The sequence below is a fragment of the Molothrus aeneus genome, unplaced genomic scaffold (assembly GCF_037042795.1).
Source record: "Molothrus aeneus isolate 106 unplaced genomic scaffold, BPBGC_Maene_1.0 scaffold_35, whole genome shotgun sequence".
NCBI lineage: Eukaryota > Metazoa > Chordata > Aves > Passeriformes > Icteridae > Molothrus > Molothrus aeneus.
In genome coordinates, this window is record NW_027099016.1 from 3,983,863 (window position 1) to 4,004,219 (window position 20,357).

A 20,357-nucleotide genomic window follows, 5' to 3' on the forward strand; every position below is an offset into this window, starting at 1 on the left:
ATGGAGAGCAGGGAGGACAAATCCCTGTGGCAGAACCTGGTGGCAGAGGCCGTTTTGAGCGGCTCCACGGCGCAGGAAGCCAACGGGGAGGAAAAGCCCCGGAGCTGCCGCACGAGGAGGGGCTGCAAACGCAGATGGCGGGGATGTGAGGGGGAAAGAGCCAGCCTGGGCCGGGAAGGTGGCCAGAGATGGAGCCAGAGCTCGGAGCTGGTGCTCCATGAGCAGCTCCATGATGGGGAGAAGCCCCACACGTGCGTGGAGTGTGGGAAGAGCTTCAGGTGGAACTGCCACCTGATCAGGCACCAAAGGACCCACACTGGGGAACGGCCCTATGAGTGTTCCGAGTGTGGGAAGAGCTTCAGCCAGAGCTCCAACCTGATCAGCCACCAGAAGCTCCACACTGGGGAGAGGCCCTATGAGTGTTCCAAGTGTCAGAAGGGGTTTCAGACCAGCTCCTGTCTCGTCCGGCACTATCAGAGTCACACAGAGGAGAGGCCCTTCCAATGCCCTGAGTGTGGGAAGGGTTTCAAGGAGAACTGCACCCTCGCCAGGCACCGGTGCATCCACACTGGGGAACGGCCCTACGAGTGTGATAAATGCAGGAAGAGGTTTCAGACCAGCTCCAGTCTCCTCCGTCACTATCGGGTTCACACAGAGGAGAGGCCCTTCCAATGCCCCAACTGTGGGAAGGGATTCAAGCACACCTCCACCCTTGTCAAGCACCGGCGCATCCACACAGGGGAGAGGGCCTACAAGTGTGATAAATGCAGGAAGAGGTTTCAGACCAGCTCCAATCTCCTCCGGCACTATCGGGTTCACACAGAGGAGAGGCCCTTCCAATGCCCCAACTGTGGGAAGGGATTCAAGCACAACTCCACCCTTGTCAAGCACCGGCGCATCCACACAGGGGAGAGGCCCTACGAGTGTGATAAATGCAGGAAGAGGTTTCAGACCAGCTCCTATCTCCTCCGGCACTATCAGACTCACACAGAGGAGAGGCCCTTCCAATGCCCTGACTGCAGGAAGGGATTCAAGCAGAACTCCACCCTTGTCAAGCACCGGCGCATCCACACAGGGGAGAGGCCCTACGAGTGTCCCCAGTGTGGGAAGAGCTTCTCCAGGAGCTCTCACTTGACCCAACACCAACGGAGGCACCGGTAAGGGAAGCCCTGCGAGTGCCCCGAGTGCGGGCAGAGCTTCGTGCGCTGCTCCAGCTCCATCCCCCACTGGAGGAGGCGCTTTGGGCACAGCCCTGGTCACTCACATTCCCTGTGATCCATGTTGGGAGCACACCTGGCTTGTTTTCCTTTTGGTTTGACCTTAATGTTTCTCTCTTTTGCATCTCTTTGCACTGCAAAAGCCAAGAGGGATAGATCTGTCACCTCAAAACCAGTCAAATCTCAGTGAAAACAGCTCAATCTTTCCCCAAAAGTGCTCACACCCACCTCAAATCAACTCAATCCCACACCAAACTCACTCAATTCCACAGCCACCAGGCTGAGATGGGTGAGGGGGGAGATTGGGAAAAGTGGGATCCCATTTTGGAGCGGTGGGATGGGGATTGTGTGGGGCTGGGTGTGTGGAATGTATTCGATAGCAAACAGAACTCTCAGGGTTCCAGCCGGTTAGGGGAGAGGAGCAGGGGGAGGGGAGATGGAAGAGGAGGGATGAAGGCAGAGAGGGAGCAGTGATGGAAGGAGGAGAAGCAGGTGGGGTTAGCGGGGAGGAGGAGGAGAAGGGATGGAAGGGGAGGGATGGAAGAGGAGAAGGAGGTGGGGATAACACAGAGGAATGGGATGGGGGATGGAAGAGGAGGAGCAGGAGGAAGAGGAAGAGGAAGAGGAGGGAGAAAGGCGAATCAAGGCTGAGCTGAAGGAGCCGCGCTCGATCCCTGCCTGAATTCGCAGCCCCCACCTGTGGGATCATCGCCCCCCCCATGGCTCTGGTGAGCAGGGAGGGGGAGCTGGGCCCGGATATCCCGGGGGGGTCCCTGGGTTGGGGTTTTTGGGGGGATGTTTGGAGAATGAAGAAGTCCAAGGCTGAGTGGAAAAGGCCCCATGGGGGGACATCGGGGGGTGCCGGTGGCGGCTGCCAGGGACGCCCTGAGGGGATCTCTTTGCCCTTGCCTGTGGCACGGAGGCAAATCCCATCCCGTCCTTGTCCTTCCTCCCCCAGAGCAGGAGCTGAGCATGGAGAGCAGGGAGGACAAATCCCCGCAGCAGAACCTGGTGGTAGAGGCCGTTTTGAGCGGCTCCACGGCGCAGGAAGCCAACGGGGAGGAAAAGCCCCGGAGCTGTCGCACGAGGAGGGGCTGCAAACGCAGATGGCGGGGATGTGAGGGGGAAAGAGCCAGCCTGGGCCGGGAAGGCGGCCGGAGATGGAGCCAGAGCTCGGAGCTGGTGCTCCATGAGCAGCTCCATGATGGGGAGAAGCCCCACACATGCATGGAGTGTGGGAAGAGCTTCAGGTGGAACTGCCACCTGATCAGGCACCAGAGGATCCACACTGGGGAACGGCCCCACGAGTGTGGGGAGTGTGGGAAGAGCTTTGGAGAGAGCTCCAGCCTGATCAGGCACCAGAGGACCCACACTGGAGAAAGGCCGTACAAGTGTTCTGAGTGTAGGATGCGCTTCAGCCAGAGCTCCAGCCTGATCACACAGCAGAGGACCCACACTGGGGAACAGCCCTATGAGTGTGATAAATGCAGGAAGAGGTTTCAGACCAGGTCCTGTCTCCTCCTGCACTATTGGATTCACACAGAGGAGAGGCCCTTCCAGTGCCCTGACTGGGAAGGGATTCAGGCAGAACTCCACCCTCATCACCCACCGGCGCATCCACACGGGAGAGGCCCTACGAGTGACCCCAGTGTGGGAAGAGCTTCTCCAGCAGCTCTCAGTTGACCCAACACCAACGGAGGCACCGGTAAGGGAAGCCCTGCGAGTGCCCCGAGTGCGGGCAGAGCTTCGTGCGCTGCTCCAGCTCCATCCCCCACTGGAGGAGGCACTTTGGGCACAGCCCTGGTCACTCACATTCCCTGTGATCCATGTTGGGAACACACCTGGCTGCTTCTCCTTTTGGTTTGGCCTTAGTTTTCGTCTGCTTCATTTTCATGCTTTAAAACCACCCCAAACTGGGTTAAATGAAGGAAATTGATTTAATATATCTGAAGTTCCATAATTTCTCATTTTTTTTAGAGGGAATTCAGGGTTTAGGGACACATTCTGTGTGGAGTGCTGCTGTTTCTAAGAGGCAGGAATTTGATCTCACCCTTCTTGTGTTGCTAAGAACTCCTCCCCTGACCCAAACCCCAACTCCACCCTTAGGATACCTTATAAAAACTCCATGGCCCTGCTTTTGTCCTGTCTTTGGGGGGTAAGAAATGGATTCCCAAAGGATCAGCCCTTTTCCCACTGGATTCCCAAAGGATCAGCCTCATTGTCCACTGGATTCCCAGAGGATTCTGACTCTGTCACTGTTTTTTTTTGTTTGTATTACTGCATTTGTATTTTTAATTTTTCCTAATAAAGAACTGTATTTCTACTCCCATATCTTTGCCTGAGAGCCCGTTAATTTCAAAATTAATTGTAATTTTTATAGTTTATTATTATTATTATTATTATTATTATTATTATTATTATTATTAATAATAATAATAATAATAATAATAATAATAATAATAATAATAATAATAATAATAATAATAATAATAATAATAATAATTTTTTTTTCAAAGGGAGCGGGTTTATATTTTCCATTTCAGTGGAGGCTCCTGAAATGGGGAGACACCCCCAAGGACGGGCCATGTAAAATAGTTCCTGAAATATGTAAATTAGGCAATGGATATGCATAAGGTTCTATGAATATGTAACAGGCTGATGGAATTAAAACCAGATTAATTAAGAGGTGTCCCTGAAAATAACTGGGGAGGCCTTGGTGGCCATAACAACCTTTGCTCGATGGTCCTTGTCTCCCATGATATCACCCTGTTACATATTCATAGACTCATTTACATATCCCAGGAACAAAATTGCCTTCTTCCTTTTTGGAGGTCCCACCCCCCTCCCAGCTTAATTTGGGGGTCCCATCCCCCTCCCAGCTCATTTTTGGGGTCCCACCCCCCTCTTTTCCCCATTCTCCTTCCCCTTTCTGATCGTTCCCCCAGTCCCCTACCCCGTGTTTGGTTTTGGGGGCTCCAGGCCCCTCCTGCTCCGTTTTGGGGTCCCGACCCCGTTTTGCATTAATTTGGGGTCCCCAGCCCCTCCCCAGGGTCACCTTCCCCCCTCCCCAAATTGCACTCCTGGCAACTGATGAGTCATCAGCGAGACACGCTCTGATTGGCTGGAAATTACCCCGCGCGGTCTGTGAGTGTTTACCGCAGTGAGAGGCCTTGGTCTGTGCCTGGCAACTGATGAGTCAGAGTCGGGCCGGGCGCTGATTGGCTGAAAATCGCTGAGCAGAGCCAGTGCTCTGAGTTTCTGCCCAGCGAGTGGATCGTCATCAGTGCTGCGCGTTCTGATTGGTCGGGACCTGTTTTGGAGTGGGGACGGGAGGAACTGGGGTTTCTTGGGGTTTATTTGGGTTTTACTTGGGTCATTTGTTTATTCGGGGTTATTTTGAAGTATTTGGGTTTGTTTGGGCTTATTTGCAATTATTCAGGTTCTTTGGGTTTATCTTGGTGTATATGGCATTTTTTTAGGTGTAATTGAAATCATTTGGGGTTTTATGGGTTTAATTTGGGTGGTTTTTTTGTTTTTTTGGGGTTACTTGGATTTGCTTGGGATTATTTGAGGGACTTTTGGGTATTGTTTGGGGGTTTTGGGGGTTATTTGGGGTTTATTTCGAGTGCTTTGGGGTTTTTTGGGTTATTTGGGGTCACGTGGGGTCAAAAAATCCGGGAATGTTTCTCCTGCAAAAATATGGGAATTTTTGCATAAAAATCTGAGCCTTTTTTTCCAAAAAACTGGAAATGTTCCCTCAAAAATCCCGGAATTTTCCCAGCCAATAGCGGCACGCCCCGCCCCAAACCATCCAATCACCGCGCTTCATATCCCAAATTAATGAATCACGGCGCACCCCGCCCCTAGCCAACCAATCACCACGCTTTATCTCCCAAATTAAGGAATCACGGCAAACCCCGCCCCAAACCAACCAATCACCGCGAGTCTCCTCGCAGGAACACCGGCCTCCCCGTGCGCCAATCCAACCAATCACTGCACGCCTCCCCTCAGACACACCCACCTCTCACATGCCGAACCAACCAATCAACGCAGGTCTCCCCTCAGCAACTCCCGCCTCTTTCGAGCAGAACCAGCCAATCACCGTGCCAAATCTCCCCTCAATCTCCCCTCGCTAAAGCCCGCCTCCCCCACCCCTCTTCTGTCAATCACCACGCCCTCTACGAAACCAACCAATCACCGGGCGTCTCCTCTCAGCATTTCCCGCCCTCCCCGCGCCCTATCCAGCCAATCAGAGCCGCGCCCGAAGCGGCGCCCCCTGACCCCGGGGCCGGGCATGGAGCGGGCGCCCCCTCTCCCCCCGCCGCCCCCCGACCCCCTCAGGGACCCCCGGGAGCCGCCCCGGGCTCGGGCGGGTCCTGCGGGAGGCGCTGGAGAGAGCGGGGGAGGCGCTGGGAGAGGACGGGGGGCTCCGGGAGCTGCTGAGGAGGCGCAGGAACAGGTGAGGGGTCCTGGAGGGGTTGTGAGGGGAATTTGGGGAGGGGTCTTGAGGACGTTTGGGGGCCATTTGGGGAGGGTCTGGGGGGAACTTGAGTGGGTTTTAGCGGGGTCTGGGGGTGCTGTGGGGGCTTTGGGGGGGAATTTGAGGAGGAGTCCTCGGGGGCTGTCACGATCCGTCCTCACGGACGGGTTGCGTGATGGTTCGTGGATTTGATCTCAGGGTGCAAAAAGAACCGACACGGTACAAGGGGCTTTGCAATGATAATCGAAACAAATGCACCTTTATTGAATGACCACAGCAAAATGCGAGAGGGATTAAGGGAGAGAAAAAGATAGAGGAAGAGAGAGACAAAAGAGAGAGAGAGAGAGAAAGAGGGGGATAGAGCTACCAAACGTAGAGACGAAGTCCTTTGGTCCAGTCCAGTCGAGGATCCGCCTGTAACGTCGGGGAGATCTCGAAGTCTCTGGCTAACTCAGAGGTTTTTATTATGACAACTCTATTGGAAATTGCTGGGGAGGGGGAAACAGATACAATAAGGAATAGATGTAACAGGTAGTCCATGCTCTCAGCAGTAAACGAGAGCCATTGTGTTCTTTCTCCAGCGGTCACAACCTGCAGGCTAACATCTCGCTTTGGTCAGCTTGCCTCCCCCACACACCTGCCCCGGGCTGGGGGTTTCAGTCCCAGTCCTTGGAAGGAGCAGAGGGGCCTTTTCACATGGGGGTTTCGTGTCTCAGTCCTTGATGGAGAGGCTCCTTACATCTCAGTCTGTCTGTCACGGTGGTTGTAAAACAGGTGAGGATCTTCTGTGGGGGGACCACCCAGAACTCAGGAGAATCCAGCCAGGCCGAGAGGTGGGACAGCTCCCAAGGCTGTTGTTGCACAAAGGGCACGGTGCCCCCTTCTTCTTCTCATTGGGCTCAGTGTAGCACACAGCAAACAACACCTGTGCAAACAATGGCTTGGCAACGCTCTCAGGTCTCAGGCACATGACTTTCTCCTTTGGAGCCAGAGATTTAAGACAGGGGGGGTCTTCTCTTCAGTGGTCCCCAATGATGATCGTGAGGCAGATGAGGGAAAATTCGGACAGACTCTCACACGACCCCGTGACTCACGATTGTCTTGAGGGATCTTCATCAGCAGAACTCTGGAGTGTTGCTGATGGGTCTGCAGAACTCGCCGTGTGTTGGTAGTATAACCTGGAAAATAGGGACAACAGAAAGAGAGGAAAAAGAGAGAGAGAGAAGGAAAAGAAAGGATAGGGAAAGGAGGGGAAAAAGGGGAACAATAAACAAGCATAATTAATATTGATTATCATAACAATTTTCACAAATGGTTGAATAATTAAAACAATATTACTTTTATAACAATTTTCAAATGGTTAAACCAAGTCACAAATAATCAAAAGCAAAAGCAATAAACAAATCATAATACAAGCATTAACTTTAAAAAATTATTTTCTAAAACAATTCACTAAAAATCGAAATTCTCACAAAATCATAAATGGAAATTAAGGATTATTCCAAAACTCATATGCTTCATTCATAATTGCCTTGTGTCAAAGGCTTGGGGATGTTCACAGTGCATGGGACATCAGCCAAGTTGTGTGCATTAACTATAGACGTCAATCTTGTCAGCTGTTTCATGCTCCAATTCATAACGAATGGGACTGCTGATAAAATAAAACCAAGCAGAATTGGTATCAAAAGGATAACAATGGGATGACACAGACTGCTCAGGACACCCGTGGCAGTAGGAGACCACCTAAAAGAGTATCCCACCCCCTGTGCTGGGCATCTTTCTCCACCCTTTCCATGACACGGGGTATCTGTCTCACATTGTGATGAGCAGTCACCAGGGCTTTCTGTGCGTTTTTCTCAATCTTCTCAAGGATTTCAACTAAGTCTCGATGGAGCAGCAGTTGTCTTACCAAAGTGAGATCCATCCCAATAGGAGTAGGCATCAGTTTGTGAATCAGTGTGTAGTTGGATTGCAATAGGTAGTGAGAGGTAACTGGAGCTTCATAAGAGAAATCCCATCCTGCAATCTTGGTAAAGTTACAAGCACAGAAATTTGAAAGATTTTTAGTATCTCCTACCACGTTTTCTACAAATACAAATGACAAGCAGTTCTAAGCATGCACATCTATTGCCTATGTATATAAGGACTGTTTCAGAAGTCTTGTTAGGACAAATTTCAAAATGACAGATATTTTGCTCTGTGTCTAAACGAATGTCTTGAGCTATGATTGCATTGCTTTCACAGATGAGCCCTTGTTGTTCTCGGACAATACAAGATTCCAAATTAACAGTTTGCCATTTCTCACCAATTTGACGGGCCCATTCTCTATGGGATAGAGAACAGCTCCGCTGTAATTCAGTTCTAATGCTATAACAGGGAAAATCAAATGCTCTGAGGCGTTGTGTATGGTTAACACAAAAGCTGTGGCTGTATTTGAAATGGGCTCATAGGTAAAATTCACCAGGTTCCACCAGGATTGGAATTCTCTTTCAAAGTCAGTGGCACTGTCCCAAATTATTTTCCGAATTTCAGTGGGAAAAGTGCCTTCTTCACCTTCTCTTATCATTGAGGCAGCAACTGACTGCATCCACAATTGTGCCTGGATACAGCTGAGAGCCAAAGAAACGTTGTTTTGTGTAGCAGGAAGTGCATCAATTATCAATTTGTGATCATTTACATTTACTTTTTCCCAAGCCAACCACAAACAACCCCCCTTCCCAGACTGTGTACCTTTTTTTCAGTATCTTTGAAACCACGAGAATAAAAACCAACAGGCTTTGTCAGACCCTCAGGACCCCGCTGCCGTATATGAACGGAAAGGTGTGAGGAGGCAAATCCGTATTCCAGCTGAAAGGGATCTGTGGGATGGACAGGGTCCAGTGCTTGGTGAGCTGTCACTTCAAAAATCAGTAATTGCAATGTTTCCTCTTGAAAAGAAGTCCAATCCCATTTTATTCTTTTTCTCAGCGAGTCATAAAGGGGAACAAAAGGGTCATTCTGGTTACTGAGAGGTTTATCTGGTCTTTCTATAGGAGACATAGCTACTGTGGTTTTCTGAAGGAGAATTGCTGTAGGTTTAAGTGTTCCTGGAAGCCCTTGAATGAGAGCTCATATTTTCAGGCTTTACAGGTGATTGCATTGGTGACTCAAAACTGGGAATTTGTTGGATCGGCGGAAGAAATGCGGCACTCAATATGTGTGATCAGCAAGTCTCCAACTTTATTGACAGTTCACACATATTTATATTGGTGTTAATGTGGCTTATACATATTGCAAAGCTGAGCTCATTATTGGTTAATTACTTCTTGGTCAACCACGGCTACTTCTACATTCTTATGGTTATTTTGTTACTACTTCTACATTCTTGTGGTTATTCTGCTGAAACTATCCTCATATTTTTGGCAAAAGATCCTCTCCTCTATCCTGTTGTTGCACCAAGGGCACAATGTCCTTGTCAGTGGTTGGACACTGACTGCTGAATCCTAGACTTGCCTCCTTCTAACTTAACCAACGCTATTATGTCGACGTGACCTTTCTCAGCTGGCCAGCTGTCCACAAAGCTCTCCACACTGGAGCAGTTAACTGGAAACCTACAGGTAGAATCAGGCTTTGGTATTGATGGATGGCTCAAATCTTTATGCCTGGGATCATGGTTACACTCTATTGTTAAGGTCAGCTTTATAGTGGGCATTATAGCTTTGTTAGTAGTATTAATTTTGCCGTGTTTTTGCATATGCCTACAGAACATGGTGCAAAAGACGGTATCTGCTGCATTTAATCAGACCATGCTTGTTCAACAGAAAAATGGGGGAAATGTGGAGAGCTTTGTGGAAGCCGAGCCCCAGCGCCAGGAAGACGAAGCCCAAGACGAAGCCCCCGATGCCCGTCAGCATCTTGCTGCGGGCGGCGTCCGGCGGCATCTCTGGGGGGCCCGCAGGGCTCAGCACCCCCAAAACCTCTCACGGACACCCCCAGCCCCTCCCAGCGCCCTCCCTGTGGCCCCCAGCCCAGCCAGGACCCCCTGAAACCTCCCCCCGATCCCTTTTGGTCCTGGCCAGGAGCCACCAAAGCCCCTCCCAACCCTCTCAGCATCCCACAGCCCCCTCCTGATGGCGGCGAGGGAAGACAAGCAGTCAATCAATATGATTGGTAAAGCAAGCTTCAGTTTATCTTGAGCACACCGGTACTTTTATATTGTTTTCCAGTAATTATGCATACTTGTCTTTAGTTTATTGGTTTAATTGCTCATACCTGTCGTGAGTTTCTTGGTTTAAAGCAAGAGATTACATTTACATATTCCTCCTACTTTGTGGTTATGCATACTTTATGGTTTCTATTCTCGTTGCTGTCCTTTCCTGTTCGACCTTGTCAGCAGGCAGGACACAGCATCTTCCTATCATGGCGTGCGGCCTGGTTCTGCTAAGTGCGGCCCACTTATGCCAAGCTGCTAAGTTAACATGTATGCTCAGTTATCATGGGGCTTGCTTGTACAACATTTCCACGGATCCATGGCCCTTTTCCTCCAGCCATTCTTCCACACTTTCCCTTCCACACCGCACGCTTGGGCAAATTGCACAGACCAAGCAGCCTTTTCCCCCTCTTCCCCATTGGCCTGAAGACACTCTGCACCAAGAGAAAGCTCCTGGACAGGCGGCTATCCAACAACAGCAATTTAATGTTCCTCTAGGGGGTGAAGGGAAAGGAAGTGCTGGCAGAGGAGAGGTGTTCCCCGCAGGCTCAGGTGGCCCCAGCAGACGCAGCCTCCCGGAGCAGTTCTGCACAGCGCCGCAGCAGGACACTCAGCCGCGGCCACACAGCAAAGGCCACGAGTGCCAGAGGCGGCGCAGTTGGTCTCGCATCTTCTGGAGTCGGGAGCAGGGAACGCTCTGTAGAGCTAAAAGGATGTCCAGAGCTTGAAGCGCCAGGCATGAGATGGCAGGGCTGGTGTCATCCGTCATGTCCTGAAGGGCTGCCGAGAGAGAAACAGAGGCACAGTCAGAGGCTGGATCTGCGGGGAGCTGGGGAGAGCCTCCAGGCTCGTGCATAGCACGCAGCTCCTGGCACGGCCTGGAGGAAGCAGGAGGCAAGAAGGACGAGCTGGCAGCTGCTGGCCAGGAATGTCCCCCAGGCGGCTGCAAGGTGTCTGTGCTGTGGGCACCTTGGGGCGCGCAGGGAGCGGAGCCGTGGGCGGGCGGGCCAGGGAACGCAGGTGCCAGCGGCAGCCCCCGGCGAGAGCCCGCGGGCCGCACTCACCCCTGCAGATGATGCGGAAGTGCGGCTGCTGCCCTGTCAGGAAGCGCCCGGCCATCCCTGGGGAACACAGAGCGTGTCCTGCCTTCAGAGCCACAGCTGCCGCCCACGGGCGCTGCCAGCCCCGAGGCCACACGCCCTGCTGGCCCGGCAGGGCTCAGCCCGGGCCCCTGGCGCACGCTGCCGCCCCAGGCCACGGCTGCCAGAGGGCGGCAGCAGCAATGCCGAGCCCCGCTGGGGCTGCACATGCCCGCGCCCGGATCCTGCTGCCGGGGCAGCAGGCGGGGCTGGGGCCGAGCTGCGGCGGGCCGGGCCGGGGAGGGAGCCGGCCTTGGCGCTCACCCATGAACCTGACGGCCGCCTCTCGCAGGGGCTCCTGTGCGCTCCGCACGTAGGGCAGGGCCAGGCGCAGCTGCTCGGCCGCTCGGCTCCTGTCCTCTGCCAGCTGCAGAGAGCGGCGGGGCACGGAGGGAAAGGGTTGATGCGGGCCCTGCCCCTGGGCCGGGCGCTGCCTACGGCCGCCACTGCTCCCCCTGCCCACAGAGCCCTGAGGCCCGGCCAGCAGCCGCAGGCGCCGGGCTCGGCACGGGGCGGAGGGCCCGGCGAGCCGCGGTGCCGCCCCGCAGCCGAGCCCGGCTGGCTCGGGGCTCCATCGGCCCCGGCCTTGGGGCCACAGGAGCCTGGAGAAGAGCCCGCACGGCCCAGGCAAGGGAGCGGCGTGTGGGGCGCAGGCTGGTGCCCCTGCCTGCGGCACTGGGCAGGGCCCACAGCTGCCAGCCCCACAGACTGGGCGCCGCGGGCAGGCGGCTTCTCCAGGGATTGGGCTGGGCATTCCAGGCTGTCCTTACCAAGCACTCGGCAAATCTCCACATCTGATCCGTCTGCAGCAGCTTCTTGAGATCCTTCCTCTTCAGGAAGCTTACTGCAGAAAGCAGCGTTTCCCGAGAGGCCTGCAGAGCAGCAGAGACCCAGAGATGGCACCGCAGCCCAGGGCACCGGACCCGCCTCTCTGTGCCAGGGCCGGGAGGAGGTTGGAGCCCGTCAGGTGCCAGGGGCTGGGGAGACAGCTGAGCTCCTTCCATGGAGACACCCAGGAGGCCTCACCTGTGCCACACACCCATTCTCATCATGGCAGTGGAAGAAGAGTGGGAGCAGGCTCTTGCTCACGTGCTTCTTCAGGGCCTTTTCTCCCTTTGCCACTACCAAGGCGATCACGTCTTGGAAGAGGCGAATGGAGAGCAGCTGCACAAGGCTGTTGTCCTGTTGAAAAGGAAGCCAAAGCCCTCCACATCAGCTGCTCCAGGCCTCCCCGTGCCCAGGCCCAAGGCAGCACCCAAGTGCCCGTGGCTGGGGGCACAGAGCCTCACATTGTCAAAGTGGTGCCAGAGCACCTCAGCCAGCTGCAGGGCAATGGGGCTGGCTATTGCCAGGTCTTTCTGCAGCATCAGGAGGCTGAGCACAATGAGGGTCTTCTCCACGATGTCTTCATCCCTATCCCACAGTAGCTTCCCAAGGCTTTCGGTCAGGCTGTACACGCTTGGATCCTGTGTGCAAAACAAGGCTGGGCAACCACACGCTGCTGCTGCTGCTGCTGCTGCTGCAGGGCTCAGAGGCCGAAGGCCTGTCCCAAAGCACTCAGGCAGCTGAACAGCGACCCTGGAGAGCTGGGAGCAGCTGCCACAGCTGCCAAAGCCCAGCTAAGCCCAAGGGGCTGCTTGCCCCAGCCCCACGCTGCCAGCACAGCTTCAGCTGCTGCCTCCTTCTTACCATCGAGGTGAGCACCACGAGGCCTCGCAGCGCCACGCCATGCATCTGCCTGGACTCGCTCTGCAGGTGCCTTGTCAAGATCTCCAGGACTTTTTTACCGCATTTGCTCAAGTCCAGGCAATCCAGGACCTGAAAGGCACAGAGCAGGCACAGAGGTGCCCAGCTGGCAGGAGCTCAGAAGTGCACAGGGCCGAGCCAAGGCAGCAGCACAGGGCACGGGCAGCGTCCCAGGCAGCTGCGGCTACGAGAGGGCAGAGGGCTGGGAGGCAGCTCAGCCAGGCAGCGCTGGCCATGGGGCTCACCTCCACCAGGAAGGCCAGGGCGGGCAGCTCCCAGTCTGAAATGCCTTGGCTGAGCAGGTCAAAGAGGCAGGATGCCATGCCGCAACACCAGATGATGGAGACACGGTGCATCTCCCTGGCAGGGAGAAAAAGGCACCATTGCTCCTGGGCCGGGCGGGCAAACCTCTCCCAGGGCTGACTCGCAGAGCTCTGGTCTGCTCCCGAGCATCCCAAGGGTGCTTTGGGAGGCAGCTGTTCCCGGGCAGCCTCCTGTGCCGGCCTTTTCCAGTCTGCTCATCCCTCCCTTGGTGACAAGGCCCGGCTGCCCATGAGCACGAGGACTGTGTGGGGCATTGCAGGCACAAAGGAGAGGGGCGGTGGGGAGAACGAGGTCTCACCTGGCCAGCAGACGCACTGCACAGTGGTGGGTGTCGGCACAGAGCAGCGTGTCCCAGGCACGCTTGCGCTCCATGGACAGCACCACGTGCTCATAGCGCATTTGGCAGAGCAGGGCCTTCAGGGTCTGCAGCGCAAAGCTGTGTGCAGAGCAAAGCCCAGGTCACGCTGGGAGCCCCGGCTCCTGCCCTGGGGGCATGGGAGGGATGGGGAGACTGGGAGGACTGGCACGGAGCACCTGTTGGGGTTGGCGGAGAGGCCGTGTTGCTCCTGGCATCCCTTCCAGAAGGTCTCAACCTCTTCTGGCATATCCTGCATGCTGATGTAAGCTTGGAAGAGCAGATGCAGAAAGAGATTGGAGAAATACTCCAGCACCACAGGCGAGCGCCAGGCCAGATTGAAGACTCTCCACAGGGCCACGGTTGCCTGCAAGAAATAAAACAGCCAGAGACAAGGCTCAGTGCCAAGACATCCACGTGGCAGGGCCTGAGCATGTGAGGGAGAGACCGGGGGAGACACGGGGGGAGCTGGCTGCTGGAGAGGCGGCCTGGGGGCTGGCAAAGGCCGGCACCAGAAACTCACAGCCAGGGCAAAGACTCCTGCGTTGTCCCCATCGGAGGTGTACACGCTGTGCACTGGCCTGGCGCTCAGCACATCGAGGAGTAGCTGCAGCGCCGGCTCCGCAGTCCTGCTCGAGGACATGATGGTTCCCCACATGGTGCGGCAGCTCTGTGGGGTCAGAGCTCTGTGTCAGGGCGGGCTCGGCCACAGCACCATGGCCTGGGCAGCTGCAGGGCTCCGCGCTGGCCCTCAGCCCTGCCTCTGCCCACTGCCCCTGGCCGGCAGCGGCCAGCCAGCCCACGTGGGTACAGGCCCCGAGGGGCAGGGAGGGAGCGTGGCACCAGGCTCAGGAGCTGACATGGCAGCCCTGGAAAACAGAGGAGCCAGCGGATCCTGGAACTGCCCGCCTGTCTGGCAGTCAGCAGGGACAGGCTCTACAGGGTGATGGGCCGGTGAACCTGAAGCCCTCAAGGCACGTGGGGCTGCCCTACCTGTCACACGATGGGACCCAGCGCAAGAGGGTGATCAGCACGTCAGAGGGGTATTCCTCGGTCAGCTCCAGAAGGGCCTTGTCCAGCCTGTGCCCAGCAGATTCATTGGCCGTGAGCCATTGGTGGATGGACCTCACCATGGCGGGCACCTGCAGAGGGCACGGGGAGACTTGGAGAGCTGCCAGAGCAGCAACTCCCCCTGAGAAGTGCTTCCCTTCCAACCGCATTGGGCCGGGCCTGAAAGGCCGAGGGAGCCCGGCAGAGCCGGCTCGAGGCGCCGCACCACTGCTGGGGCCATTGAGCCCTTGCCCCAGGCTGCTTACTTGCACTGGATTGGAGACACCTTTCTCCACAAGCAAATCCAGCATGGCAGCATTGATCTCAGCATCGAGGAACGGAAGGTTGGCCAAGACGCCCGTGCCCGCACCAGCGGTCTCTTCCTGCCAAAGGCACGTGATGAATTCACAGAGGGTCGGCAGGAGAAGGGCAGCAAGAGAGGGAGAATCCATGGAGCGCTCCAAGCCTGGTGCTTGGCTGAGCAGTGCCAGCAGGCCCAGCCCAGGTGGGGATGGCCCCAGGTACCTGCGCCGTTCTGCCCAAGCGGCCACGGGCGGCTTCCTGTTCTTGTGTCCGGTCCTGGGCTGCATCTGGCAAAGAGCGAGCGCAGCCAGAGCTGAGGGGCTGCGGGAGAGGCCGGAGAACACAGCCCAGCCCTGCGCTGCCCCGGCAGGGAGAGCCTCGGGATGCCCCGGGGGATGGAGCGCGGCTGCCAGGTGCTCCAGCCCAGCTTCTGTCCTATCCATGGATATGGCCACAGGGATGGGATGGGATGGGATGGGATGGGATGGGATGGGATGGGATGGGATGGGATGGGATGGGATGGGATGGGATGGGATGGGATGGGGCCAGGCTGGCTACAGGCACCAGCCCTGTGGCCCAGCTCTGATACTCACGCTCCTGCAGCAGCTGGAACTGCTCCAATTCTTCAGGCTGCTGTGCTGAGGGAGCTCCAGCCTCTTCCTCCTCCACCCAGGCCAGCCTGGGCACGCTGGGGGGTCTCTGCTCCATGTCACTCTTTGCAGTTATGAGTGCTTGCTGAAGCAGAGAGGCCTCGGAAGAGCTGAAGATGAGCAAGTGCTGCAGTTGTGCCTTGAAGGCACCTGCAACAGAGGAGCCTCGGGAAAGCTACAGGACAGGAACTCCTGCAGTCTGTCCTCGAGGGCAGCAGCAAGAGAGAAGTCTCAAAAGGGAAATAGGAGTGCAAGTCCCGCAGTCTGTCCTCGAGGGCACCGGCCGCAGGGATGGCAAACGCTTGGGAAATGCTCCACGTCACCGAGTCCCGCAGCCTGGCCTCGAGGTCACCTGCACAGGGAATGCCTGGGAAAAGCTCCGGGTCAGCAAGGTATGAGTTGGCTGTGTGGGGGCTCCTCACAGCACTGCTCTGTCCCGTCCTGTCCCGTCGTGTGCACCGAGCACTGTGGCGTGGCTGTGGCGCCGCCAGCACCTACGTCATGACGTGTCAGAAAGGGTCACACTTGCACACTCTGTCCCTTTCCATCCCACGGTGACCACGGTGCACTGTGTCACAGAGAGCCCCAGGACACACCTCCACGTGCCCTGGGGACACCCCCACGCCACCCAAACTGCCCCAGCTTGCAGGCAAGACCTTGCCCCAAGTGTTGAAGACACAGCCCAGCAGGAACTTTAGCAACGGCCCAAACAAGAAGCAGCTGCTCCTCTGCTCTGCCCGCTCAGGGCAGCAGAATGAGCCCCCACGGCTGCCACCGCAGCTGAGCAGGAAGGGCACCGGGGCCTTCCACAGGCCCTGCCACGGCCTCTTTGGGACCAGTCCCGGTGCTGGGTGGCCGGCACAATCGCAGGGGCGTAACACAGACACGGGACGTGTGGCTGTCTTGGTTTGGAAAGACAGGAGTCTGCTAAGGAAGGCAGGAGTCTCCCCTGAAATGGAGAATGTAAACCCTCCCCACCCTTCCTGACTGCTATAAACTTTAAATTTAGGGGCTCTCAGGCAAAAATATGGGAGCAGGAAATAACAATTCTTTAATAGGGAAGGAAAAAATAAAAGGATAAAATAAAGCATGCAGTACACTAGAACAACACTGACAGAGTCAGAACCCAACCTGACACCCTGTGGGTCAGGGTGTGGTAGCAGTCCAATTGGAAATGTGGCTGCAGCCCTCCTGAAGTGTCAGGGGTGATTCTGTTGGAGCAGAGGGGGTCCTGTAGAGAAGGATGTGTTCTTCCTTGGAAGATCCAGTGGAAGAAGAGGCAGCTGCTGTTCCTCTGGGGAATCCAGTGGAGAAACCCGCGCTGGTGTCTCAAAACCCTCTGGATTATATCTGGGTAGCAATGCTTGGCTCCTCCCTCTGGGCAGAGCATCTCCCAATGGGATGTTATAGTTCTTATCAGTCATGCAGTGACATTCAATAGTCTGTTATCAACAGATGTCCCCTCCCGAGGGAGCTGTGAATGTGGTCACTCAAAGAGAGAGATAAGGCAAACTGCCCGCTTGACAAAGATAATCTGCCATACAGATGGTCATGGAAAACATCTTGCATTGCAATCTGGAACAGCATCTATAACAAACTCCCCTCTTATTCTTTATAAAACATTTAGCTTGAGCAATGTTTCTTATGCTTTGGACTACGCTGATAATTAGCTGAATAAAACAAGGAATCAAACAAGGAAGAAATATCCAAACAGCTGTAACACATAAAAGGAAGAAGCCTAATTTCTTCCACCATTCCATACATGATCTCACCAGCTAGTTTTTTTAACATTGGTTCCCAGTTTTGGATCAGTATGTGGGCTATTTTTCATTGTGGTCATCTATTTTAATATATCTACACCTGATATATTAAATTTTCCATAAACATTCCCTTCTTTAGCCAATAGTCTAAAGCCCATCTATTCTGATATATTATGGGTTTTGTTTGGCTTTGTTGACTTGATATTAATTCTAATTCCCATCTGGTTATGTTTGTTATTATCTCTACAACTGTTTGGAGTCTTATAATGAGATTCAGCTTATTAATTGGGGCTGATACAGATTCAGATTGCTGTGCTGGTTTTCCCTTTTTGTTTACTGATTGTTCTTTCACCAAGTCTTGGACTCTACCCTTAAAGGCAAATGTGAAACAAATCCATCTCTCCCCTTTTGGACATTCACTTCCCAATATATTCTCACTTTTTCCTAAGTTTCTCGCAATGCAATATTTTCCCCATTTTGCATACAGGTACTTAATTTGGATGGGTCATAGCAGTGACTGCTGACATGGGTGTGTGTAATAAAAGAGGAACTTTGATTTCTTTCCCTGTAATGCTTTTGATAGCATTTGTGACACGATTTTGCTGGTATCCCCAAAGGGAAAAGACAGAAGATGAGTGACAGAAAAAGGAATAACAGAGGTCTGGTATGGCTTATACCCCCACCTGCCATGCCTATGGGGTTGCTGCCCATAGCAGGTGTATTTGATCTTCTCGGTGGCGAGTACAGCGGCCAATCCAGTCTTGCCCTCTTCTCTTTGTCACTCCCTTTTTGCTAATTTCCAGGCAAATCATTTTTGACACTCTGTAATTGTAGTTTCCCACTGTTCCTCAGGTATATCCCACTCAACAGGCACTAATAACTCCTATCCACAAAACAAATTATTATTTCAGCTGTTTTGAGTTCTATCTGGACAGGGGATAGATTTGGTGCTTGACACTTCCTGCAACATGAGCATCAATTGTGGAAACTGCAATACCAATTTTTCCCACAATTTAAACATTTACATTTAACCCAGCATTATAACCCAGCATATCTGATATTAGGATGAAGCAAACAGGGTATATGGTATGGCCTGGATGGAAGTTGTAATTCCTCCTCCTCTTTGCAGAAGTCACAGGCTAAGGCCAGAACATGAGAATTCTCTGACCGAAATATTCCTGATGCTCCTGTTTGGAGTGGAAGTATTCCTCCCCAAATTGGATATCTGACATGTCTCAGGACTTGACCAGATGGCACTTGAAACCACTGATATAAACTTGGCCTTGTTTCTCAATTAGCTGTGATTCTTTGTACATTCCTTGGATCATTTGGGTCATCGCAGTTCATTACCACCCAGTCCCAACTTAGGAGCCAATTTGGTATCACCCAGTTTAAATGTGCTAGTCCACTCCTCAGGTTCCTCCACAGCTCCTTTGATTCTGCTGGCCTGGATCCACTCTCTTTTCCCTTGGCTTGGATTGCTGCCTCATTTGTCAGTAGTACCTGAAAAGGACTTCTCAATAGCACAGAACAGTGACTGGAGGAAAGGCAACTCTACATCAGGATTTGCCATTAGCATTCTTCAAAACTTCCTGGGTTTAGCAACAAGTTGGGTTTTTTGGGTTTTTTTGGCCACAGCTGCTTGTTCTTCTTGTACCCAGCTGAGTCTTCAGCTGTGCTAGGTTGTTCAGCTCTTGGGATCACGTAAAGGACAGTTCTCCTAGAGAAAAAGGAACTTGCCATGCTTAGGATGCTTCCCTTTCTTTCTAAGGCAGGAAGCCTTAACAGCACTGAAGGGAAAACTCAGAGGCAAATTCCTCTTCTTGTGAGCCACAATTAGTAAAACAAAAAAACCACTCAAAACCAAAGAAAACCAAACCAAACAAACCAAACAACCAAAAACATAAACAAAAAAAAGAGAGCCAGGCCAGTCTTAACATCTATTGCCTTTTATCGTCTGAGCATTATTTAGCTGTTCAGCCTTCACAGATCCATTCTTCTAACACCTTTTCAGAACAAACCCCCCCGCCCCATCCTATCAGCAAAAAAAAAGAAAGAATAAAAGAATCTTGCTTTAAGAGAACAAAAATAACTTGGTGAGCTTTTGAGAATTAGTGAGAGATCAAGGCCATCTCTGCTTTGGTCTTATCGCTTATTCTCATGCCACCCCCTCTTCTCTCTCTCTTCACTCATAGCAGGGCCCCTGTGGGGACCTTGGGGATGTGCCTCGCCCCCCTTTCGCCCCTTTTCTCTCTCTCTCTTCACCCACCTACTGGGGCTGAGGCTGCCGCCCTGCACTGGGACCCCAGCAGGCTGGGAGCCACCCCCGGGCAGCTCCGTCCCTGCGGCAGCCGCGCTCCTCAGCAGCAAACTGTGCAAACCGTGCCCAGCGCCGCTGCCGGGCTGCTGAGCGTGTGCAGCAACCCCGCGCCCTCCGAGACCCCGGCACCACCAAGCAGCTGCCGAGCCCCAGCGGCGCCCACACAAACCCGCGCCCCGCGCCGCCTCCACCGGGGGGCAAACGCTGGAAGTTGTCATGCGGGGCCAGCCCCATGGATCAGCCCCTGCCGCAGCCCCGAGACTCTGCCGCCCGCACAAGAGCGGTCAAACACCCACAGCCTCAACACCCCTCACCCTGGCTGCCCAGGGATTCTTTTTCTCTAATAAGCATTTGGATGAACCATCAACATATATCTTTTCCCCCTCTAGGAGGGCTTGTTCTGCTACATCCTCCTGAACTTCAGTTTGGTATTGCACAATTTCTGAACAATCATGTGTTAAGGTACCTTTTTGTTTGCCAAAAAAATTGAGCAGGATTCAAACTTTTTTTAACTTCTAGTGTTAAATTATCATTATTTCACATTTTTACATCTTAGAGACTGTTAACCATTTGTGGTAGGCTAGGGACAGGCGTTCGGAAGATTTCAGGCTGTGACGGAAAATTACAGGACTCCTTCTGCCCCTCTCCCCATAGATAAGGATCACCCTTGGAATGTAGCCAAACATGTAGCCCCCCTAACCTATGCATGCCAGTAACTTTCCACTCCATACTAACCCTAGAAAGTATAGCCAAACCCCTGTCTGACGTAGAGAAACCCCTTAGTTCATAAATACCCTTGAGACCCCTCAATAAACGCCTTTAAC

General features: G+C 53.7%; 1 protein-coding gene across 1 annotated transcript; it reads left to right on the plus strand.

Moving 5' to 3' along the window:
* LOC136570610 (zinc finger protein 271-like) lies at positions 1–5,680 on the plus strand. Its single transcript, XM_066571064.1, is given in 5 exon segments — positions 1–1,186; positions 2,368–2,713; positions 2,778–2,865; positions 3,761–3,803; positions 5,559–5,680. Coding segments are annotated over 5 exon segments (1,785 nt in total).
* Positions 5,681–20,357: the final 14,677 nt, after the last annotated feature.